Here is a 25,391-nt window from a genome sequence, read left to right on the forward strand (position 1 = left end):
GTCGAAGCTTGGGGCAAACTCTCCCTGGGTGTGTGGTCATTCTGTGTGTACCCAGGGAAAGGTCCTTCTGGGATTCTGCTCATTCCCAGCTTTCTTTCCATTTGGAATTGCTTTATCACAATGTCATTGTAGGCCAACTTTTATAAACTTGTGGAAAGATTTTCAAATTTCAATCAAAGTTTGCCTTTGTGGAGGAAAACTGAGTATAGGGAAACAAACTTGAGGCTAGAGTTGTTCACTTTGGTTAATTGATTTGGAGAAAGGACTGGATGCCATGTTTACCTCCTACTCATATCAGTTTTGGTTTTCCTAATATCATCTTCAATTCCTTCATTCCAACCAATTTTATTTTTGTCTCTTTCTCCTCCCAAGGTTTGGACAGGGTCGGGCTGCCAATTTGCCATCAACCACACACAGGACTGAGATGGCACCTGCTGGGCCTTTGTGGTTGACTGAACTCCAGTTAGTGTCATTGAAGGGAGGAGATTCTGAAAGGCCTGGACTGCCCTCCAGAGAGGCCCTAGATGCAGTTGTGAACAATCTTCTAGTCAAACCTACTTTCTGACCCAAGGGTTGATTCACTTGATAGCAGTGATCAACGCTGTCTTGCAGAAATACTGAATGAGCACATTAAAAATTTTTTTATATTAAAAATCTCTTACATCTGCGCTCTAGTTTCTTTTCAGCCAATCTCACTTTATAAGGCTCCAAGTTTATTATTATATGCTAATGACCTGGCAACTTTAGCCAATGGAACATGAATTGGGAGTGGAGGATTGGGGAAGATGTAAAAAGAGATGACCTTTGCCTTATTATACATCATAAACTCCCTTGTGTTTAAAATGAGGGCCAGCATGCCTATCTCCCTACTTTTCTTCAGTGATTTGGGAAGAATTGCGTGTGTATATTCTTTTAGAACTGATTGGCTATTTATAGATTGTTGGACACTTCACTTTTCCATATTTCTTTCTTCATATTTTGCATCCACTGATCATCCACCATAATTAGAAGTAATTAAAGAAGTTGAAATGTGAACCAATGACAGCTAATCCATGATATATGCCTAGCTTATAAAACATGGTCCCTAAGCACTAGTGTAAGTCAAACTACCTGCGCAAGTTGTTTCAAATACATATTCCTGGGTCCTACCACCAGAGTTTACAGGAGTCTGGGATGAGACTCAGGAATTCATATCTTAATTAAGCCCTTCAGGTGATTCTGATGCAGGTGGTCATAGACTATATTTTGAGAATCATGGTGAGAGTTGCTGAGAAGAATCCTAACACTTTCTGAATCCTACATCCTTGGGCAAAGGCTGAGGCTAAGGAAGCCTAGGGAAGTAAAGTGACCAGCCCACATCAGTCAGTCAGTGCAGAGTGTAGACTAGAACTGAAAGTCAGGTCTGGGCTTTTCCCACCACTCCATTTATGGTGGAGAGACCAATGAGAAGTGAGCTTGCTTTGCAATTGGATGGAGTTAAGTTAGATATAAGAAAGAGCCTCCTGACAGAGGGAATAGTTGAGGAAGCCTGTACCATCTTTTCCTAGAGGGCCTTCGTTCAAGACAGACTCCTCAGATGTGGGCACTTGAGGAGGCAAGAGAAAGGAAAGAAACATCTTTGGAACAAATTCTGGTGATTTTGCATGAACAGGACCACAGACCCTTTTTTTAGTTCTGTTGTGGTACCTAATTTTAATGTCAACAGCAACATAAGTGGCCAGTTGTCCAGGAGCCCCAAGGTTCAGTTTCAGCTCTAATAAGGACAAGCTTTGTGACACTGGGCCACTTGCCCAAGTTCTTGGTCTCCATTTCCTCAATGAGAAACAAATGGGTTGTTTAAGATTGTTTCAATTTCCATGGTTCCATCATTTTTATCTTTTATGTTAACCACATCCCCCATCAAAGTGTCTTATACAGCATAGGATCTCAGTGAAGTTTTACTAAGTAAACAAGTTGATAAGTTGAATGAAAAGCTACTCAATGTTGAGAATCCAGGAAACCTACCCACCAGTTTGCCCCTTTGAACCCTTTACTCTAGGACATTTGAGTCTACTCCTGAACAGTCTGTAGTGATCCTTCTTGCCTTTTATACTTGCATAGCATTTAGAGGGGTCTAACCTCAAATGAATATTAGTGACCATTCAGATCTTGCTATAACTACTTAGAGCCACTCCTCTTGCAGAGAAGTCAGACCTGAGTAACATCTCCCCAGTAGTGAGATGCCCCATTTCACATGGTCATTGCATTGATGGGCTCTCTCTACCTCTTTCAGAAAGCTGACCTGGCCGTGGCAGGACTCACCATCACTGCTGAACGGGAGAAGGTGATTGATTTCTCCAAGCCATTCATGACTCTGGGAATTAGCATTCTTTACCGAGTTCACATGGTAAGCATATGTCATTAACTTTATTTGCATGCAGACACCAAGTTATGTGGTAATAAAGAATGGCTTGTGGAAATACTTAGATTTAGGCACTTAAATGCAAGTGTGCTGGGCTACCATTTGTCCCCTCAGCTGCACTTTTGCAAACAGGTGAATGGAAAAGTCTCACCCATGAGCTGTCCCCTAAAAATTCTTCTGCCCCAGTGAACAGGTATGTCTAAATGTGACTGTTTGACCCTTGGCACATAGTGTGTCAGTGGGTGATTGGCCCTGTTGATCACTCTGTCTCCTCTGAGGGGACAGGGCCCACAGCACAGATGAGTGCCCCAGCCCTGTTCCAGACTTCCCTGATCCTCAATTCCACTTCTGCTTGCTCTGAGTTTTTCTTCTGGTGAGAGAATAGAGACTCCTTCTACTTCTGATTATGTGTACAAGTGAATAAAGAGCAAACAATTTAATGTGACTTATCTCTGGCACATCCCATCTTCTGCATATTTTAAAAAAAAGATGTCTCTGGTTAGGTTGTTTGTGAAACCACACTAATGGGCAGCAGAGGATGAGAGGATGGACATGAGACCATGGTAGACCAGCTGGTGGGGATTTGGGAATGGAAGAGTACCTTAGAGGTGCCTCAGATACAAAGTGAACAATATTACATTGCCAGCACCTAGTTTACTTTGTCCTGTTTTTGTAGTGAGCTAGAAGAACCTTTGTCTCATCTTTTTTTCCAAATTGGATCTAAGTGCATAGCTATTGTATGGATTTTCCAATACTGAAGTCATTATAGATGTCTGAGGTCATGTGGCATATTCCAATATAGAAGCTGGAAGGACAAGGCTGCCCAGCAGAGAGTTCTCCCAAATTCCAACTCTAGAAAAGGGGAGACCAATATTCTCAGCCCCAGCCTGAACCCATGTATCAGACAGCTGCTAAGGCATTAGAAATTGGCACATTTCTCCAAGGGGAAGGTCTCCCCATCACAGCCACTAGGCAGCTCAGAAGAGCACTGGTTTGCATGAGGCTTTTGTCTGATTACTGCCTAGCTTGGGAGAGAAGACCAAATCATCTGGAAGAAGAGAACATCCAAATCCCAAGCCTCTCAGACAGAGACAGAAAAAAATGTGAAAATGTGGTCATAGTCCTTGTTGACAATGTTGTAGGTGTATCTCTGTGGATCAAGGGGGTTTCCTCATTTCTCCTCTTTCCATGATGATGATAGTACCCATCCACTGAGCACCTCCTCTGTGCCAGACACTCTTTCAGGCACCTGTGATGTCAGCTGTTGTTACAGGTTGAATTGTGTCCCCTCAAAAGATATGTTCAAGTTCTAATCCCCAGGACCCATTAGCATGATCTTATTGGGAAATAGAATCTTTGCATATGTAATCAAGCTAAAATGAGGTTATATTGAATTAGAGTAGGTCCTAATCCAATGACTTTTGGATTTAGTGGCTTTATACAAAGGGAAATTTGGACACTGACACACACGGGGAAGGACTATGTGAATTTGGAGTCAGAGATTGGAGTGATGCATCTATAAGCCAAGAAATGCCAAGGATTGCCAGCAGCCACCATAAGCTGGAAGAGACAAGGAATGATTCTCCCCTAAAGACTTCAGAGAAAGCATGGCCCTACTAAGACCTTGGTTTTGGCCTTCTAGTCTCCAGAAATGTGAGACAATACATTTCTGTTACTTTGGGCCACCCAGCAGCCCTAGGAAACTACAATAAAGTTATTATTCTTATTTTAGAAATGAGGTAACAGGTACAATCGGTTTTAAAAAACTGAACAAGACCCCTTACCAATAAGTGAAAGAGGAGCATTAAAACCCAGGAATGATGTGATCTGAGCCCGTGTTCTCCAAATAACTCCAGGCCTCCACCTCCATTCATGTGACTTTTGAAGAATTGTCCTGTACACCCTTTTTCATTTTGTCCTCAAGACTGTTCTCTGAGGAGGAAAGGGCAAGGTTTATCATTCCCAACATACAGATAAGGGGCCAGAATCACACATGGAGCTAACACAGGATGGGGCCTAGAATCCAGGTGGTGCAGATCCCAGAACAGCGCTCTCGCCATAGTTACACCTAGCAGTGCTCCTAGGCGATATTCCAGGTAGCACTGTTTCCTGAACCCACCCGCCATCCTCCAGCAACTGAGCCCCAAAGGAGAACCCACAAGGAAGTGGAGACACATCGCCTTTGTGGCCAGGCCATACAACTAGGCTATGGCCCTAGGCTACGGCCTTAATTTCTTGATTAATACCAAGGAAACTAGAGCCCCACTCGTGACCCAGTGGACCACGAGGAACCATGTGGGTGAAGGCACCTGCTGCCTCATGTTGCCATTTCCTGTGGCCATGTTTCCATCTGCTGTGAGGCTACACACACCACCTAGGGTACCACTGTACCATTCTGACCAGAGCTGAATTTCAGTTGATCAACCCTCTGGACAGCCTACATTGTACTGACCAAATGTTTTCTACCACCTGCACACCTATCACTATATTAGTTCCCCTACATTAGTTCCTGTGGTATGAAGTGTCATGTCAGCATGGAGAGGCAATGGTGCCCAGATATTTTGTCATCAGCTAATGTAGATGTTGCTGTGTATTTTATAGATGTGATTAGCATTAATGATCAGTAGACTATAAGTAAAGGAGATTACCTTGGTAACATGAATGGGCCTCATCCAATCATTTGAAGGCCTTCAGGGCAAAAGTAGGTTACCCAAAGGAGAAGCTAATTCTACTTCAAAACTGTCACATAGAAAATCTGTCTGAGTTTCTAGCCTGCTAGCCTGCCATTACAGATTTTGGATCTACCATCAAACACAATCACGTGAGCCAATTTCTTAAAATAAGTCTCTTTACAAATTCACACACATACGCACACATCCCACTGGTTCTTTCTTTCTGAAGAACCCTGATACATTTTATCTATCTGGTCAGGATTCCTCCCCCTCTTCTAGCCCCCATACTGGGCATCAGTGTGTCACATAGCCACTCATATCTGATTGACAACAGAGCCATGCTGAGCAAAGACTGAGTGCTGCCATAAGCAGCTTACACTGAGCAGAACTGACAGTTTATTCAACAAATATTTACTGAGTGCATCTTTCTGTGTGTGTGGGTCACTGTGCCTAGAAAGTGCCCAAAAGTCAGCTAGTAAGAGAATAATTCCATACCAGGTAGGGAACCTGGTGAGAACAAATTTGAGATGAAACCAAAGAGGCAAAGAGGAAGAGCTAATGGTGAAGGATAAACTGGCAGAGTCCACCATAAGAGCCTCAATATAACGTTATGGAGAGAAGTCCTCTCTAATACACTAGTGTTACATTAATAATATTAAAAGTTGAATTCTGTGTGTTCGTGAATTCTCTCTAGCTAATAGTTATCTGTAAACAAAAATATACTTAATTTTATTTATAATCATTAAGGACCCAGAATGTCTATCTTAGTTCTGTGTCTATGAGGTCAGCTCTGTCATGAGTGATTGTTACCAAAAAGTAATCAAATCTATGTGCAAAAGGCAAAACAATCAACCTCAAGTGTAAATGACCAGTGAAGATTTACTACAAAGCCCTATGAAATAACGAGTGGTAGCAGTTATGTCTCCGAAGTTTAAAGATAACCAGAAATCATTTTTGAATTATCAGAAATTGATTTTCTAGGCTTTTTTGTGAAAGTGGATCATCATGAGTTTATTATGGGGTATTTTCATTCTTCCCTACCTTGGGTATAGACTCTGTTTCTGCTTATGAAGAAATCAGGACCACAATCAGAAGAATGTTTTCCTCTTTTTATCACTTACTCCCTGCCACTCTGAGGCTAGCTATGGATTCTGATGTTGGCATTTGTTATGGCTGATCCTTCCCACTTGTTAAAACTCTCCCCATTCCTAGCATTTAAATCATCATTTTCTTCTGCTGACTCGCCATCTGGTTCATCTCACCCACTCCCAAATCTGTGAATCTAACCTTGGCTGTTCCCCAGTAGCATATTTCTAATACATTACTAGACATGTCCATCTGAATGTCTTACAGGAGTCTCAAATACAGTGCCTCAACTGCATTCAATGTATTTCTCCCCATCTCAGATAATGGCATCTCCATCCAATTATCTGAGCCATCCTTCACTTCCCTTATTGTGCATGTTCAACTGGTCACTTCCTTCCTAAATTGTTTTCAAATATACGTGTGTAGGCAAAAGTAGGTTCATAGTTGTTCATGTGGAAAGACATGCAGGTTATGATTATTACAAAAAAGAATAAATCCTGTGTTTTATGTACTCACAACTGAAAAGGTACTTTTGCATACTTCTGTACTGTCCCCACCCAGTCCACCTTTGTTCAGACTCTCTTCACCTCTAACCTGTACAGCTGCCATGCCCGTGGCCTGTATCCTCCCTGAGGTCAGGGCATTTCTTTCATTGCCATGTCCCCATAAATGGGCCACAGTCATAAGCATGCACATAGAAGCAATAGAGTGAAAATCATGGATTCTGGAGCTAGATTGCATGGGTTTGTGCCCAAATCTGACACCAAATTTATGTCACATGTTTCTCAGTTTCTGAGTGTATAAAAATAGTTTGTCATACAAATTTAATGTAGCTATAGATGTAATGCATATATAGTGCTATCATACACAATAAAGCTATTGTATTTAATAAATGTCAATTGTTCCCACCTGTAATCCATTCTCAATTCATATTGCAGCTTAAGAGTTGTTTTCAATTTATTTTAATTTATTGTTTTACAAATGTAATCACACTAATCTCTTATTTAAAATCACTCACTGGCTGCCCATCAAGTACAACCTTCCTGGCATGGACAATGAAGACAACCATTCCTGTCCCCTTTCCAGTTCTTCCCTTGCAGGCACCTTCACCCCATCGTGCTGCTTACCCATCATGTCAATCTCTCCTGCCTCCTTATGCAGGTTCATGCTCATCTTCTTGCCTCTCAACCATCTAACAAACTCTTCCTTAGTTTTTAATACCCAGTTCAAATGTCACTGGCTCTTCAGTGTGACTCCACTAGATGGAGTGATTGCTTCATTCTCTGAGCTCCTGCCCTCAACTTACCTCTATCACAGTATTTATCTGTTGCATTATATTACCCTTTGGTTCTTTCTCTCTCTCTTTCAGTAAATCCTAGTGGGAGATACATTGTGAAAACTGTACCTTTTTTTTAGACCATACATTTTATGCTATGACTATCGGTATGGCAAATGTGGTCATTTTAACATGCAGTGTTTGCTTAATAAATGTGGAAGAAAGAAAGAAAGAAAGAAAGAAAGAAAGAAAGAAAGAAAGAAAGAAAGAAAGAAAGAAAGAAAGAAAGAAAGAAAAGAAGAAGAAGAAGAAGAAGAAGAAGAAGAAGAAGAAGAAGGAAGGAAGGAAGAAGAAAGAGAGAGAAAGAGAGGAAGGAAGGAAGGAAGGAAGGAAGGAAGGAAGGAAGGAAGGAAGGAAGGAAGGAAGGAAGGAAGGAAGGAAGAGAGGGAAGGCAATAGCCTGTGATGCTGTGGGCAATGAGCACCACTTTCATTTGTGGCTTGCAGTTGGGCAGCACTGAGCCCTGTAAGCCTGGCTTCTATCAGAATGAATGATCTAAATAACTTTTTTCTAGACTTTACCACATTAATCTTGAGAACAAAAAGAGATGGGAGACAAATGTTTCAAGCAACTCACATACATCTGCTCAGACCTGGCCATGGCTGCCACCTGAACTCACCATCTCTCCCTGTCTGATGCCTGCATATGCCACACAACATAACACCCACATGAGAAGGCTTCGGAATCCCTGGCTGGGGCAAGTGAGCTTCCAGGCTAGACACAAAGAGCCCCATCTTTAGAATCTGGGTCATCCCCTGGTACTCCATGTATGAGAGGTGTCAAATGACAGGACACCTGAATTTCAAGGCATTTTTTTTATTTCTTTGGCATATAAGCTCCTTTATTCCTATTGAGAAGTTCAGCATATTTAATATGACATTTTGCATTCCAGAGTTTTATTATATTGGTGAATCATATAAGCTCTCAAGTAGCTGTGTGAATTGGGAGGAGGAGAAGAGCATAAAGAAACACAAAACACACTTGTATTTGACATTGGACTATATAATTTAGTTTTCTCTCTTTTTTCTGTAACAGAAATTTGCCTAATAATGTCTTGCTCAAACTAATAATGAAGTAAGGTTGTATTCCTCAAGCACACACTGACTGTTGTAGCAGGGCACCATCGTGTGCTGCAAACTAGCCTGGGAGCCAACATTGGGCATACATAATCCCCAAATGGGTAATCATGTTTAAAAAGTTCATCATTGGCATGTTTGAAGAGGTTGGGTTTGTGTCCGGAACAGTTGTATGTTGACTAACATTTGTTAGGTATCTCTTTATTTATAAAGCACCTTTGCATACAGTCTCTGCTTTAAAGCAGGCAATCCCCCGAGGCAGGTAGTATGACCCCCATTTTACATGGAAGGGTTCTGAGGCTGGTGGTGGCTACTGCAGTGGAGAAAGGGAAAGTAGTGCAATGGTGGAGGTCACATTGAACCCAGATTTTCTGTCTCCAAGTCCAAATGTTCCCAACTACCTATCTTTATGGTATAGTAGTGCATTTCTATGTGCCAAGGCCATGTTTTAGGTGGTCTTTCAAGATTTTTTCCAATCTAAAGATACTATATTCCATGTAGGGTCTCAAGTCCATGAGAACATCTCTCTTTAAAGTGTGAATTTACTATTTTTCCCTTATAGTGTTCTGTTCTATGTTTGATTAACAAATGGAAAAGATTCATAGTCTCTTCTTAGCTCTTGGATAGAGTTATCAAGCTCAAGAAAAGTAAAAAAAAAAAAACAGTAATTAAAAGGTGAGAAAGAAATAAATGTCAGCATTAAATTAATGCTCAGCATTATTGCTGTATGATTATCCTTTTTTCAAGAAGGTCTGTTTTATTTCAGAAAGACTGTCTAGGGGAGTGGAGAACAATGTTAAGTAGACCAGTGAATCATTTCTAATACTGTGTAATATTCTATTATAAGAAAACAGAAAATGAATAGAGTTATATTTCTTAAAACTAAGTAACATGATGGCCCTTATAATGGAAATATGGCTTCTCAAATCATTCTAATATTGGTTCTTTATTGAGTACTCCTCTCTCAAGAAACTGAAGGTGTTTTATCAACATTACTTTAGTAATTCTCACATTTCCTCTTCATATTGATTGCAGTGTTTCATTTTATGGAAAAAGAAAATGGCACCCAGAGAAGGTGGTGGAGTGGTTTGCCTAGGGTCACTCAGCAAGACAAGGCCAATTCCAGGGTTAGAACTTAGGCCTACTCCTACCAGATTTTCAACAAGCAAAGTGAGACTAGATATGCAGCGCCTGTGTCATATACAGGCCATACATCCATTTGGATGTTTTATGTAAAAGGCATTAATTGCTTACTTTTTTTCCCCTCTTAGAGTCAGAGGTGTGAAGTGAATGCTAAAAAAAAATATCAACATTCATTGCAGACACACAGGGGGAGGCTATCCACAGGTTAGTGGGTTAGGACAAGAAGAAATCATGTTCTTCCACCTCTCCCAGGAGTAATGGAGACTATTGTCCTATCTGCTCATTCTAAGAGTTGAAGAGAACTTCTCTATAAACTGCCCTTTAGTTCCAAAGACTGGCAAAACCACATAGAGGACATGCAGAGCCTTTGCTGTTGGCTCCACTGGGAGGGAATGGAGTGAGAGAAAGCAGACAACTGGTATCACTAGTTTGTGCATAGGGAAATGGTACTAGGGTACACAGCCCTTACACAAACACAAGAGCACCCATCACACATCTGACTCAGTAGTCTGTCTGAAAAGGCTGAAATTGTGCTGAGTTCAAAGGTTGGAATCACTGGCTTCCAAGAGCCATCCTTCCAGAAGAGAACCTGGTATATTGCCCTGGGGAACCCTTATGTTTCATATTAAATGTCTCATAACCCACAGAAACTCCAGGACTTATGGAAAGTGACTGTAACCAGATGGCAATATTCCCCAAGCATCTATAGCATGTATCCCTGTAGGATAGAAAATAGTATTTCTTGTCCTTCAAGAGAACATCACCACAAAAGAAAGTTCCCTTCTTTGTCACACACTAGCTCCCTCTCTCCCATTTATCCCTGATCACCATCAGGCAGCAGGGAGCAAATACAGATACAGCCCTCACCGCATATCAGTGAGTTCTCAGAACAATCCAGGAGACAGGTTTCGTTAGTGCCACCAGGTTACAAAAGGAAACAGAGGCCCAGGGAACTTAAGTAACTTGTCTAGTGTCACACAATTTGTAAGTGGTAAAGCCAGGATTCAGTTCTGGGAAGTCTGGCTCTAGAGTCTGTGTTTAAATTCACTACCTGTCCTGCATTATCTGGCTCTCAGGTATATGACTCCAGATTCTGAGGAAACAATGATGTTCTTATTATAATGTCATTTCTGCCAGTACACACAAAATGAAGTGTCAATGAATTAATGGATTTTTTTAAGGATAAGAGGAATTTTCTACATGCAAGGGTAGTTTGATGCCACTTCACAGTGCATGGGCAGCTCAACTGCTAGCATTCAAACTATCTCACCATGCCAGGATTTGTCAGTTCGTAAGCAGCCCTTTGGGTCCTTCCCACTATCATACAGCATCGAGGATGATGGCTCTGGTGTGGTCAGTCTGAAGCACAGTACAAAAGTCAAGGGATCCACTCCTAATTCTGGTGCCATCTAGTTTTCATCTCATCTGCAGGGCTTGACCTGTCCTAGACAATTGGGGCATAGACTATACAGAACCAGTCATCTACCTTCAAAATGGTTGTATTCACCAGTAGGAACGGGTCCAACCTGCAGTCAACAGACAGGTGTAAAATTGATATAAATGCCTGTAGATACAAAAGACTACAATAACTAATGATGGTTATAAGTAATGTTTAAGTATACTTTAAGGGGGTGAGATGGAGTAGGTTGGGATTCTGTTGGCTTTGGGGGCAAGGTGTGGCATTAATAAAGGACATTGTTAGGAGCAAGTTCCAAAGATTAATAGGAGAAGATGCAGCACAGCTGTCATGTGAAGGAAGGAGAGTATGGCATCTGGGAGTGCAGTGCAACAAAGGAGCACAAGAGGAATGAAGCCTCCACCCATGATTTCAGCAAGGTACTTGACCTCCCTGGGTCAAGACACTCCCAGTGCTTCCATCTGTCTATATGGAGAACTGGATATTGACATCCGCAGAACATGGTGAATCACTTTGAATTCTTTAGAAGAAAGGTGTCATCATAAAGTATCTTTTGGGTTAAGGGAAATTTATTATTTGGAAGAAATGTCTATGGCATATGGCATCTAATTTGCTCCAAGCACCAGTAACTCAGATGTCTTGGGAAGGAAACAATCTAAAGTATCACCATAAAAAATGGCAGGCGTTCCAAGCCTTGCAAGTACCATACTTCTCTTTGGCATTGTATAAACCACTTGGGCTCTGCCCAAGCCAAGGCTGCATAAGCCCAGACCCAGATCTCAAATGACTGCCCATGCTTTGCTCTTGGGCTGGCATCAGTCAATCGCAAGTAGAATCAGTCGATCGCAAGACGATGTCTTGACAGTGTGACTGATGTTTTTAGCAGAGTTGTGTTTATACCTCGATCTTTCTTATTTGTGTGATGTTCTGTTTTATAACTTGAGTCTCTAGAAATCTTTCCCATGGCTATGCATCATTCCTTATTGCCCATAACCAAATATGGCAGCTTTAAATAGTGCTGTCATTTTCCTCAGTTTCACTCATTGTGATATAATCAGGCATGGATTTCTGACATCATGAACTTAATGAGGTTTCAGATTCAGAAAGTAACAATGAAAGATTTTTTTGAAGATATTTCTCAATTGAGAGATACAAAGTAAAATAATAATGACTGACAGGGCACATAGAATTCACTTGTGTTTGCCCAAGAACTGGCCCAAACCAGCACTTTCTGCCACAGCAGGTATGCGGGCATGACCAGCTCCCTAATCCCCACCGGGCTCCCTGCACAGGTTCCATGCAGTCTGTCTCCCAGTGTCTGCCACTGGCTCTCAGGGTGGTGCTGGAGACAGGGTCAGCCTTGCGCAGAAATGAGCCCAGGGCAAACATGATGTATCTTTATTTGTATATCCGGACATTTGTTCACCAGTGTTTTGTGTTTTTTTCAATCAATAGTTTATATTCAATATTATTTTCTATTTGTTTCAGGTGCACAGCATAGTGATTAGATGACCATTTACTTTACAAAGTGTTCCCCCTGATATTTCAGGTACCCACCTGGCACCATGCACAGTTATTACAATATCGCTGCCTATATTCCTTGTGCTGTACTTTACATCCCTGTGACTGACTCATAACTGCCAGTCTGTACTTCTCAGTCCCTTCACCTTTTTCAGACAACCCCTCCTCAATGGCAACCATCAATCTGTTCTGTGTATCTATGAGTCTGTTTTTACTTGTTTGTTTGTTTTGTTATTTAGATTCCACACAGTAAAATCATATGGTATTTATCTTAGTCTAACTTAAAAAAAAAGCCATATCTTAATATTGACAGTAGGTTGTGCTATGACCGATATGGTACTGACCTTGAAAACTTACTTGTTTATAGAACCCCTGAGCTTAATCCTGATTTTCTGTCCTACCTAAAGAGTTCTTAGGTTTCTGGAATCAGAAGGGAGCACTTATGACCATGGTTTCATAGCAATAAGAGCCTCAGGCCATATGCACAATGGAGATGGGGATGGGAGCAGAGGAAAGCGGGCTCTGTCTGTAGTACACAGCGCCACTCAGCTCCAGCCAGTGAGAATATAAACCAAGGGCTAGATCGCCCATTAAAAACAAAAAAAAGAAGCAGAAGTCTGGATTTTAAAATGAAATCTGCTGATAGCTTCATACAGGCAATGAATCAAAATGAGTGAACAGTGCAGAGTAAACAAGTGGTATGTGGGCTACGTGGGGCCTGCAGGCCTGGGCAATCATCCTCTGACTCACGTGACTCTGGGCTGGGGACAGACCACATTTTCCCATAGCATCACGGATCCAGCCCTGAGCTTGGGGCCAGCCTTTCACTTCTCGGCTGGGTAAACTGGATGCATCTCTTGACTGCCCTGGGCTGTCTTCACTAGAAGACAAAAATAATAACCTGTGCCTCACAGCACCGGTATGAGCTTCATTTGAGAAGGTCACACTGCATGTGAGGTCACCCTGCCAAGGAAAACCAAGGGTGTGTGTGGTATTAGCATCCTCCCGAGAAAGGCATGAGTGTCCAGGAGGGCTGCTGATCCTGCTCCAGCACCACAGACATCATAGCTCAAAGCCACTTCAGGCCCATCTCTGCTGCTGCTGGGGAACAGGAAGTGGTACCCAAGGGCTGTCCTGTGTGGCCAAAGCCAAGCTCACCTGGGAAGGGACGTGACCTGAGCTGTTCTTTTGTTTCATCTTTTGAGATTGGGGCAGGGTAGGTGTTCCAAAGCAGCCCCCTCTACACCTTCATCTCCAGTGTCACTTAGTCACTTAACCCAATCATTCAGGACCCCAGACAATGCAATCTGGGGCCAGACCAATACTTGCCACACCCTCTGTTCCCACCACCCCCCCCCCACCTGGCCCAGGAGGCACTCTGACTGAATGTGTACAGTGAATCTTGTTTTTATCTCCATTTCCAGGGACGCAAACCTGGCTATTTCTCCTTCCTGGACCCATTTTCTCCAGGCGTCTGGCTCTTCATGCTGCTAGCCTATCTGGCCGTCAGTTGCATCCTCTTCCTAGTGGCTCGGTACACTGTCCTCCCCATCCCCTTCCTCAGGCTGCCACCTTGTGTCCACCTCTGGGAACTACGTAGGAGGGCTGGGGAGTAGAAGACCTTGGTGCCAAGCTGGAGGGATGGGAGGGGAGTCAGAACCTGAGCCACTCTCCGCCCAGCCATGGACCTGGTGCTATCCACCCACCCACGTATGCACGCATTCCCTAATGTTTACCATGCCAACAGGTGAGCTTGTCCCAGTTTCCTTTACACCCCTGCCTCTTTCCCTCCCACTCTCCAGTCTCTAGCCTCCTGCTTGGCGGCCTTGGGAGAAAGGAGGAGAGGAGAGGGAGGGCAAGATTATTCAGGTTAAACAGGTTGCATTTCATTGCTCTAGCGTCAGTCAGCCTTTGCTAGGATCTGCCACAAAGTGCTGAATGATAAGAAACAGGAATGGAGGGAGGCACCAGAGGCCTAGCAGGCAAGGCCTCTTGTGCAGGGGGCCTGGCCTTCCCCAACCCAGATCTGTCTGTGAAAACACAGCTACCTTGTGAAATAGGAACCACCATGAGGGTGACAGGAGGCAGGAAGGCAGGGTGGAGAGAGGCATTTGCAAGTAGTGATGAATTAAGACAAATGGTCCAGATCAGGGATTGGGAAGAATGCGCCCTTCCCTGTCCTCAGGAACCCAAGGCCGCCCTGGGAGCGTCCCATGGCTGCGGCCTACCAGCATGTGAGCAGAGAGGACTGTTTCTCTCTGGGAAGAGGGCATCATGGTGGCCTGGCTTCAGAGAGTGGCTTACTTTCCGGAAGCAGAACAAGTGCTAGTGGCTCATCAGTTATTCCCTCATAATCCCTGCTCCCTGCTCAGAGTTCATCCCACCCTCCTGCAGGACCAGCGAGGATTGTTCCACAGAGCAGAGGGCCTCTCAGAATGGACTTCTAGAGGCCTGGGCGGGGGGGCTCTGCTCCAGCTATGTCCTCAGCAGCCTCCTTGGTCTCGGGCCTCAGGGCCACATGGGCAGGGCTAGATGATTCTGAAGTGCATGCGCCACCTCTGGGGGCATTGGAGCACAGTTTCCCTGACAGCATGTCTCTTCAGTGGCCCCACAGGAGTGGATGCTTTCTCCAGTTGCAAGACAGATCCCCAAGGAACCATAGGATGCCTGGGTCCCTAACCCTGGGGCAGTTCCCAGCCCATCCAGGGGATGCCGTGTCTCCCAGTCTCTGCTCCTTTCAGTAGCGATCAAAGCACACACACACATACATGACATTTGAGCCGAGGCTAACCCGACCTAAGATAGTGGTCTGCAGACAGAGCTCCCTGAAGCATCAGGCATGATGCAGGTAGCAGAGACTTGCAGGGAGGGAGAGAAGAGCCTTAGCAGCCAGAGTTCTGGGGCCCCCTCCTACCTACATTCAGACCTGCCCCACTTCTGTTTCTTATAGATTGTTCTTCTAGGTAAGATTTTAGAAGGAAAAATGTTTGAAAACCACTGATCTAAGGCAGCCATTCCCAAGCCAGCTGATACCTGAGCCACTCAGGGGGCTTTAAAAAAATCTGAATATCCAGGCCCTGGCTGGTGTAGCTCAGTGGATTGAGCACGGGTCTGCGAACCAGATGATCATAGTTCGATTCCCAGTCAGGGCACATGCCTGGGTTGCAGGTCAGTTCCCAGCAGGGGACCCATGAGAGGCAACCATACATTGATATTTCTCTCCCTCTCTCCTTCCCTTCCCCTCTGAAGATAAATAAATAAAATCTTTAAAAAAAACCCCTGAATATCCATGTCTAATATCAGAATCTCTAGGGATGAGGCCAGTAAATGTGTATGTTTGAAGCCCATTTCCAGTGGCCCGTAGGTTTGGAATCTACCAGGTCAGGGTGAGCCAGCTTCATAGGCCACGCAGGGAGGGGGAGGGATCAGAGGGTCAATTGCAGCTTGCTGGCGTTGAATTCAGGACCCTTGGCAGTAATGGGAGGGGGACAGCGACTGTAAAACACCAAAATTACACTGAATGAAAGGAATGGGAAGGGCAGTGAAGGTAACACCCTGTGAGCAGGCAGCAGCCCCCCTGCTGGGCACACACCCATCTGCCACTCTCTCATCAAAACCTGAGGGCTTTTTTTCACCATTCCACCCCCAAAGCTGGAGGGCTGTGCATAGGAGACAGTCTTGGGCTGCTGAACAAAGGGAACATGTCTGTCTGCAGGTGGGAAGAAAGGGTGTTGCAGGCATTAGAGTATCACGAAGAGTCCAGCAGGAGGTTAGGAGGGAGGGTGGGGTGGAGTGTGCCCTGCTCCACAGAAGGCAGAGGCCTTAAGGAGGGCAGGAGACCCTCTACCCTGGGTGCTCAGCATAGTCACCTGAGCCACTATACCTGGGATCAGGATGTAGTCATTGGCATTTTTGTAAGTTCCCAGGTGAGTCTGAAACATAAGACAGGGTTGAGAACCATGTCCTGAGGGGCTCCCTAGGCCAGGGTTCCTCCGAATGTGGCCCTTGGGTCAGTGGCATCAACATCACTTAGGAACTCACAGATTCACAGGCCTCCCCCAGACTTACTGAATCAGGAGCTTGGCACAGGTGATGGGAGGTGTGGCGGGGAGGGCAACAACCTGTGTCTTCACAAGTCTTCTTGGAGATTCTGTTGATTCTGTTGCAGGCTGAGGTTTGTGAAGCATGCTATGGGCTGAGTGTTTCCAAACTGTGGTTCTGTGGAGCCCCAGGGCCCCTCTGTGATGACCACAAGGGCTTGTGCCATCAGGACAGTCACATTCCCAGCCTCCCATCAAGGGGCTTTATCCCATCTGTTTTGTATGCCAGAATTTATTTTTTGAGAAAGTAGAAATGTCTCTATGATGAAAGGAAAACAGATTGAAAATTGCCAACAAAGCTCAACCTCCTTGTTTTTTGGTTGAGAAAATCCAAGTCCAGCAAAAGGGAAATGGCTGGTCCAAGCCACAAGGCCTGTGAAAGAGTACAGACCTGAGCCAGAAAGAACACCCCCACCCCGCAGCTCTTTTCAGCACACTTGCCTTTGCACCTGCCCTCCATGGCACTGGTAGATGTTCTCTTTTTCCCACAGGTTGACCCCTTACGAGTGGTACAGCCCCCATTCATGTGCCCAGAGCCAGTGCAACCTTCTGGTGAATCAGTACTCCCTTGGAAACAGCCTCTGGTTTCCAGTTGGGGGCTTCATGCAACAGGGCTCCACCATCGCCCCTCGAGCCTTGTCTACACGTTGTGTCAGTGGCGTCTGGTAAGATCCGGGGCAGAGAAGAGACAGTACTAAAAGGGTGGGGACACATAGGGTGTCCTCAGATAAGCCCTACTCTGGCTGTACACCACAGCTTCTGGCAGGCAGAAACCTCAGCTGCCCTGTCAGGGAGACAGTAGCCACTGCCTTTCAAAGCAGACTGGCTGGGAGCTGGGCTGCGTTCTGCCAGCTCAGAAGGTTGGGGGCGGTGGGTATGTGTACTCTGTGCCATCTTATCCCCTTCCCCTTTCTTCTCCTTTGATGTCTGGATACAGAGGGGAGCCAAGGCAGAAAAGGAGATGGAATGAGGAAATAGATTTAAGGCCCACAACAAAGCAGTTATAATGTTCAGATCTGGAAATGACCTGAGGTTGAGTGGCTGGGCAGGCAAAGGCATAGGCTAATATGAGCCTGTGGCAGGAAGTGCCTGCAGGAGGAACTCAAGCCCAGCTGCCCCATCACGTCCCTACACTAGCTTTCTTTCCCTCTGCATCTGGCTGGGCCCGGGGGGCGGGGAGTGGTGGCTCACCAGACCCCTCCACCTCACCAGGGTGGGAAAATGCAAATTCTTAGGCACTCAGAGTTAGACAAGACCTTGGTGAGAGAGTCGACAGCACGCAGTCCAACCTTTAATCTACATGGACCATCAGCCAGCCTCTACCTTAATGAAACTCCCTTCTCCTGGCTTACCCAGGGCAAAAAGAACATGGCCAAATGACTTCATGTGTGGCAAAGCTCTTTGAAAACTTGAAAGTGCTGCATAAGTTTGTGGACTAAATAATTGCTATTAGACCATTATAGGAGGAAATGAAACACAGATATAGATAGATATAGATATAGATATAAATATAAATATATAGATGTAGATATATAGATAGGCAAGTTTGCAGAGTACAGTTTTCTCACCCTCACTTGGGTTTGGCTGTGCAGATTATAGGATTAACAACCTTCGTTCTCTCTCCCTTTCCAGTCTGTGTCTGACTAAGGAAAAGGAAAAGTGGTGTGTCCACTATTGGACAACTGTACTAGGGATAGCAGGTCACCTGGACAGTTATCAGAAGGGCTAATGAGGAGGTGAAAATGTAGCTGGGACAGTGACCTCTTCTCAGCTGGGCTTATTGTTTTCCCTGATCAATGATAAATACACTTGGGATTAAAACATTTGGATGAGGTGCTTGCCCATCATCACATGTAGCCAAAAATCACATGGATCAACATAGAGACCTGGCTTCCCGGGAAGAAGGAACGATCCCGGCAGGGAGAGTTACAGTGTGCTCTAAAAGTTCAGGCGGTCTGGGCGGGAGCCGTGGGGACAAGCGGAAGTCAGCTGCAGATTTTGATGTCTCTCTGGGGCTTCTCCCTGCAGAGGGTGCTTGTTCCAGTGTGCTGCACACAGGGCCCCATTGCCTGCACCGCTCACCTGTCAGCAGTGCCTGTGCCTGCACTGCTCTGCAGTGCTTTCCATAGCTGGCTGGCCCCAGCCACTCCAGCTCCCCAGCCCCAGCTCTCTATAGTTAGCCCCCTCAGCCTCTTGGAGTTCTTGGTTTTTAAATCAGGACCTTGGTTTGGTCAGCTCCCTGGGGGAGTGGGAGTTCCAAAGACAGGTCCATCAAGCCTCTCTTAACTTCCTCCCCCTGAGCAAGTGACAGAAAATGCCATGTTGCTGACAAGAATGCCAGCTTTACAATGGATAATGCCCCTTTCAGACAGGGCCAAGTTTCCACTGGCCACTCCAGAGGCCACGGCACAACTGGCCCCCTCAGCAGAGACCATTGGCTCGTACTGAGCTGCTCCCACCACTGACCCCTTCTGTGTGCCCACAGGCATAAACTCCACCTGATGGCCAGGCTGGAACAGCATAGCCACGATGGCTGAAGGAGCCTCCCTGGCCTAAGCTGAGGGGATGTTCACACCCAGAGCTCCTTGAACCACAGTACTAGCCAATGTTATGGAGAAGCTTCAGAATGGTTGCCTTTACCTGGGGACCCTGTCACTGCCCCCAGCCTCCTCTGGGGCACGGTCACGAGAAACAACTCCCAACAGAGTGCAAGAGCTTAGATGGGGACAGGGAAAGCAGGTTTTGAGTAGAGAGGGATACCTGGCACTTACAGATCATAAATAGGGGAGGTGGCCAAAGGATTTTCATCCCATAGTCAATGTGGGGGTCTGTCTTTACATTTCTTTATATCTCGCATTCATCTAGTGATTTACAGAGCTCATTTGATCTAAAAAGTCTGAAGAGTGGGCACCATCATCTCCATTCATTAGATGTGCAAACAAGTTGAGAGGCTGTCTGTGGCTGTCCCCCACACTCGTCTGGTTGTCTGGCATATGAGCATACCCATCAAATTGTTGGGTGCCCCTGTATGCTTCAGGGAGGCAGCCCACGGGAAGCCTGGACATGTAAAGGAGATAGCAGGACTTCCTGCTCTTGCAAATCCACATGGAACCTGCCAGCTGCTGGATCCTGGGGCTGACCCTATGCCTTAGCTGGCAATGTCTTCATAATGTGTAAAGCCTCATTAATTCAGACTCCATTATTTCAGAATGTGTGATCATCCAAGCTCAGTTTCGCTTAGATACACCTCTGAACCCCCATAAACAAATGGATCAGGTACAGGTCCATACCGCTTGTTTAAACTACTTAAGTAAACAAATCAGTTTTAAGGGCTTTAGTATGTATATTGCCTGAGTTGCAAAATTAATTTTAAATGAGTTTCATGTACCCAATAAAACAACATTCTATTTTAAAATAGCACATCTAATTCCAACTTCTGAATGGTTCAAAGGTGCTTTTCAAGTCTTAAAGAATTTCTGCTGTTACGATTTATAGAACTGGTTTTAAAATATCAATTTATCAGTGTGTTACTTGGCAGGTTACTTTGCTTCTCTGAGCCTCAGCTTCCTCATCTATAAAAATGAGATAAGATTGCACCTCTGAGTTGTAAGGAATATGTGAGACAGTGTCCATAGCTCAGGGCAGGTGCTCAGGACATGGCAATGCTCATCTGAAGGCCAGCTGCATCATGAAGGCACAGCCCTAGCTCTGGACAGAGCCCCCAGATCGTCCACCCTCAGCTCATTCCCTAGCTTATTTCTTACAGTCTCCCAAACTGTCTCATGTGCACAGACATGCGTCCATTGAGGAACAACTGCCAACTAGCCTCCTTTAGGAAATAAGAAAAAAAGTTGTCCTAGGCAGTCCTCCAAAACACTGTTTGTTGGCAGTGCGTCATTTCTCTTCCTCCTCTAAGCTGAGAGTTGCTTTAAAGGAGGGAATCCTGGTCTCTCCTTCATTGCAGCAGGACCAGGAATGGGGGTGAGGGCTCCTGGGGGTGCCCCTGAACATGAGAACTTCCTGGTCTTCTCCCGCACAGGTGGGCATTCACGCTGATCATCATCTCCTCCTACACGGCCAACCTGGCCGCCTTCCTGACCGTGCAGCGCATGGATGTGCCCATCGAGTCAGTGGACGACCTGGCTGACCAGACCACCATTGAGTATGGCACGATTCATGGAGGCTCCAGCATGACCTTCTTCCAAGTAACCAATTTGTTTGCTCACCAACCTCAGAACAAAGGTTGAGATATCTGCCCACTGCAGATAAAAACATCTCTCCTCATCCCATGATCTGTTTTGAACATCTAGTGTGGAGATTCACATGAGTTATTTTTCTCCTGCTCCACAAAATACACATGGAATGATGGAATGAGGACCCAAAAGCACTTGGGGTTAATGTCAGCCTGTCCAAAGGTATTATACATAAACAATTAGTGGTAGTTGACACGATTTTAGGTACAATTAAGCAGAACTATTTTTTAATTGCAATACTTTCATATTTATTTTAATGAATATTAGAAAAATAATGCAGTGAATCTAATATGTGCCTTTATTTTTATAGCTATATAGAATGAGACTAATGTATATATTTAGATTTTTTCTAAGTTAGTTAAATTTTATAAGTAGACACATCCAGATTAGAATAATGGGCAAATGACTGAAATTCAGGAACACTAGATTAAAATGAACTGGTTTTACTGATCACAGACTAGATAGACTCAGATCAGGACCCTAGTGGTTTCTCTGAAGTGCCCTTGCACAGCTTGGGAGCAGGCCCTGCCGCAGGCGTGTGCTGACTCACAGGCACAGTCTGATCGCTGTGGCTGGCAGAGTTGGGCCGGACAGAGGAGTAGTTGTCACATGCTTCAGGATCTCTAGGGAAGCAAACTTCCCTTACAGTTAAAAGGTGTCTAACCAACCAAGTTCATTTCCATACGAAGCAAGATCAAGGCCTTCAGATTTCTGTTTTTCATGCCAGTCTCAATACCTGATGACACAAGGAATAGTGATGGTATCATGCAAACACAGGATTTGGACAGGCCCCCAGAATTCTCTCAGTCTTATTATTGTTTGTGATTAATTGTCTAATCATTAGTTTAGAGTTGATAGATAAATGCTGGCCCAGCTCCTGAAGATGGTGTCTCTTTAGATGTCCTGCATGAACCTGAGTTCACTGCTCCCAGCCTGTGAAAGACAATGAAGGACACAACCAGAATGTCCATTTTCACTTGTGTCAGAACTTGGGACCTGGCAATGGAAGCCCTCTCTAGGGCAAATAAGGCTAAATCAGTGGCCAACCCATCAGGCAGAGGGCTGGTTCCTTCCTTATCCTTCTGTGAGAGGTTAAGGGTACAACTCCCTCTTCCCACCATTGTGCAGTGTCAGTTGAGAGATGATGGAAAAGGAAAAGGTTGTTGAATATGATTAGATGATTGAGTAGCAGAAGGGCCAGAATTTTAAGGTTCACTTAGATTCCCTCCCTCACTAAACTAGCATTTTCTTTATCTTTTCCAAATCCTGCTTCCTTGTGTTTTTTTTTCCCCAGAATTCCCGCTATCAGACCTACCAGCGCATGTGGAATTACATGTATTCCAAGCAGCCAAGTGTGTTTGTGAAGAGCACGGAGGAAGGAATCGCCAGGGTGTTGAATTCCAACTACGCTTTCCTCCTGGAGTCCACCATGAATGAGTACTATCGGCAGCGAAACTGCAACCTCACTCAGATTGGGGGCCTGCTGGACACCAAGGGCTATGGGATTGGCATGCCAGTCGGTATGCAGCAGAGGAACAGCCTCCTTGGGTAGCTTCATCCAGGCAGAGTCAGAGTAGCTAGAACCACTGAATGCAGCACTGAACTCCACAACCCCTGTTTCTAAGAACCAGTCTAACAATGACATTAGTTGGGCATTGTTGAGATTACTTTAAGAAGAGCAAACCCACATACTTCCACTAATCAGTGATGAGTTCTCAATCCTTAATTACTAAAAGGCTAATTGATGAGTTATCAATTAATTAACTATTGAGGGCATGTTGTTGCCATTGGTAGACTTTTTAGGCCTTTTGTTCCCCGTCTCCTGCTTCCTGCTCGTTGGCCATTTCTCTGTAGAGACTAACACCTCTAGTAGCCATGGGAAAGAGAAGAGAAGGGTAGTAAAACTCAAATGAATTAATTTTGCTCTTAGTGTCCCAGATGAGAGTTTTACTATAAAAGAAGACTGACAAGATTGGATGAGAGGGCTTTCAGATCATCTGTGGCCCTCACCAATGCACCTGCTCTGAGTTTGCAGACATGGGAATGGTGGAGAGCCCTGGCATTTAGCTTGCTGCCTGTGCCATCTGGTTGTTATCAGGGATAGGGGTGTTTGGCTTCCAGAATGTTGTCCCAGCTCTGCTATCTAAAGGATATTTGTGCTTTAGTCCTTCCTCTGCTGATAATACCTCTCCTGTAGGTGAGGGGAAATTTTAAAGCTGCTTGTTATGATTTTGGAAAAGATCTGAATTGTTCTCCAGGTGATTTGAACCTGGACCCTTCTCTACACATCACCGAGAGCCACACTGCAGAGAGATGACACCATTGAAGGCTGTCCTCATATAGGTAGCAGGGGCACAAGCAGGGATTCAAGCAACCAGGTCATGTGGGAAATTGACATAGAGTGTATGCCCCTCACACATCCTTTCTTCTGACCTTCACCTCGCTCAGGACTCTGTACAATATAGGCTTCACATTGACCAATCCAGTATGAGAGTGTGAGTTCGAAGTCAGGCAAACCTGGGAATGCACTCTTGCTGCCAGCTGTAAGACCATGTTGAGGTTATTGAACTTCTTTGAGCCTCAGTTATCCCATTTGTAAAATTAGGCTTCTAATACCTACTGTATAGGATTAATATGAAGGTTAAGTCTAATAATCTAGCCAGGTGCCTTACCACAGTGTCTGACAGCCAATTTTGGAGAATATTGGTGCCTTCCCCATTTTTTCTATAGTTCCCTATGTTGTTTGATATAAGCAGATAACTTCTTAAAGGCTGATCAGAAACCAAGCCAGTTAACAGAGGTAATAATATGACTCACCCTTGAACTCTGTAAACTCTGACACCAGCAGTCTTGTAAACTGGAGGCCTCACTTGGGTCACTCACAAACCTGTGTACCTTCCACTTTCCATCATGTTTTATTGATGTCCATTAATATCAGAGTACAGACCCCTTGCAGAAATTTATTGGCTAACATTTTGTTTCAAGGATGTGGAATGAACCACAAAATGAACTTAAGGTGTACCTTGATAATACTCTAGCAATAAACAAATTTAACACAGATGTCAAAAGTTTCAAAAGTCTTCATGAAACAAACTGATCAAGAATTAACATAATGCAGATTGATTATAGAAATGCCCATTAATAAGCAGGGAAATGGAGAGAAATGCATTTGTTCAGTATCTAACATGACTTTATTTGCATGTACTGTCCTATTTAATCTCCCCACTTGCAAAGTAGATGTGGTCCTTCCCATTCTTGAGGATGGAATTGAGATTCAGAGCTGAAGAGTCACTTGTCCAAGGTCCCAGAACAAGTAGAGAAATAAGCTTAAGCCTAGGATGCCTGTCTCCAAATTCAGTACTGCACTTACCAGGCAAGGAGAGGACGGGCAGGCAGGGCAGCTGTGGACGTGTCTGGGTTCTCAGGCCAGGTTGGGACTAACAGTGCCTGATCCACTGATATGATGGAGTTTGGTTTCAGCTGAGGTTCTGTCAGGGAAAGACAAGCATGTGTGTCATTCTTAAGCTGGAGGTAAGGGTATAAATTTAGAGAAAGCAATGTGGTTGGGCCCAGGAAAATTAGGAGAAACAGAACAAAGAGTGCAATGGGAAATTAGCCAGGTGATTCAGGAGATAAGGAGGCAAACACAGAGTAAATGGAATAATCCTTTCATGGGATCCAGGACATGCTGGTGAGGTTCGGTTGAAAATGCCTAGAAAACTGAAATGCCTTGCTGGCCTGGACAATTGTCTTCAAACCTGGAATGTTCATTAGTCTACCACCTAACACCATCTGTTAGTTTAAGAAGGTGTTCCCTGCAGATGTGTATTGAGTGTCTACTATTCCTGAGGCACCGTTGATGTGTACACAGACCAGCTTTGTAGATGCACTTGGTGCTGCAGGCCTAGAATTTGCTTACACCAGTGAAGTTTTTTATATAGAAGGAGAAGTTCTACTTGCAGAGTCCTGGCTGTCAGAGCCTGGAGCAGTCTGGAAGCTGCACTAGTTCCCCACCTGTCAAAATGCTGACCACAGCCCCATGGCAAGCAGCACCTTGGTAGTTGGTAGAAGTACAGACCCACTGACTCAGAGAGCGTAGGTCATCAAGGTCTCCAGGTGATTTGTGTGTACGTCAGAGCTTGAGAGTTTGAGAATTTTCAATACAACCTTTCCCAGGGGGGTGTCTGTCCACATCAGGCCATCACCGAGCTTGTGCAAGAAAATGAGTGTCTTATTTGGTCTCCAGCTCTTTGGGGGGTTTTCTAATGATGCAGACTTCAGTCTGTGCTGGGGCATCAAGCCTTCCACTGTTTCATTCAAGCCTGTTTTTGTGATTAAACCTAAATTCTAGAACTAAAGCTCCTTGACCATATTCCAGAAAAATTA

The 25,391-nt window shown here is 44.7% G+C and overlaps 1 protein-coding gene across 5 annotated transcripts in view; it reads left to right on the forward strand.

The window, feature by feature from the left end:
• The window catches only part of GRIK4 (glutamate ionotropic receptor kainate type subunit 4), a 478,818-nt gene that overhangs the window by 433,338 nt on the left and 20,089 nt on the right, over nucleotides 1-25,391 (forward strand). For all 5 annotated transcript variants that reach the window (XM_053670672.1, XM_053670675.1, XM_053670674.1 and 2 more), the window contains 5 exons: nucleotides 2,273-2,386; nucleotides 14,077-14,186; nucleotides 17,244-17,417; nucleotides 20,792-20,957; nucleotides 22,300-22,525. In XM_053670672.1, coding sequence (XP_053526647.1) covers nucleotides 2,273-2,386; nucleotides 14,077-14,186; nucleotides 17,244-17,417; nucleotides 20,792-20,957; nucleotides 22,300-22,525 — 790 coding nt within the window. The remainder of the gene's footprint in view (nucleotides 1-2,272; nucleotides 2,387-14,076; nucleotides 14,187-17,243; nucleotides 17,418-20,791; nucleotides 20,958-22,299; nucleotides 22,526-25,391) is intronic.

This window comes from Artibeus jamaicensis, unplaced genomic scaffold (assembly GCF_021234435.1).
Source record: "Artibeus jamaicensis isolate MK-2021 breed Jamaican fruit bat unplaced genomic scaffold, CSHL_Jam_final contig_601, whole genome shotgun sequence".
In the NCBI taxonomy this organism is placed as follows: domain Eukaryota; kingdom Metazoa; phylum Chordata; class Mammalia; order Chiroptera; family Phyllostomidae; genus Artibeus; species Artibeus jamaicensis.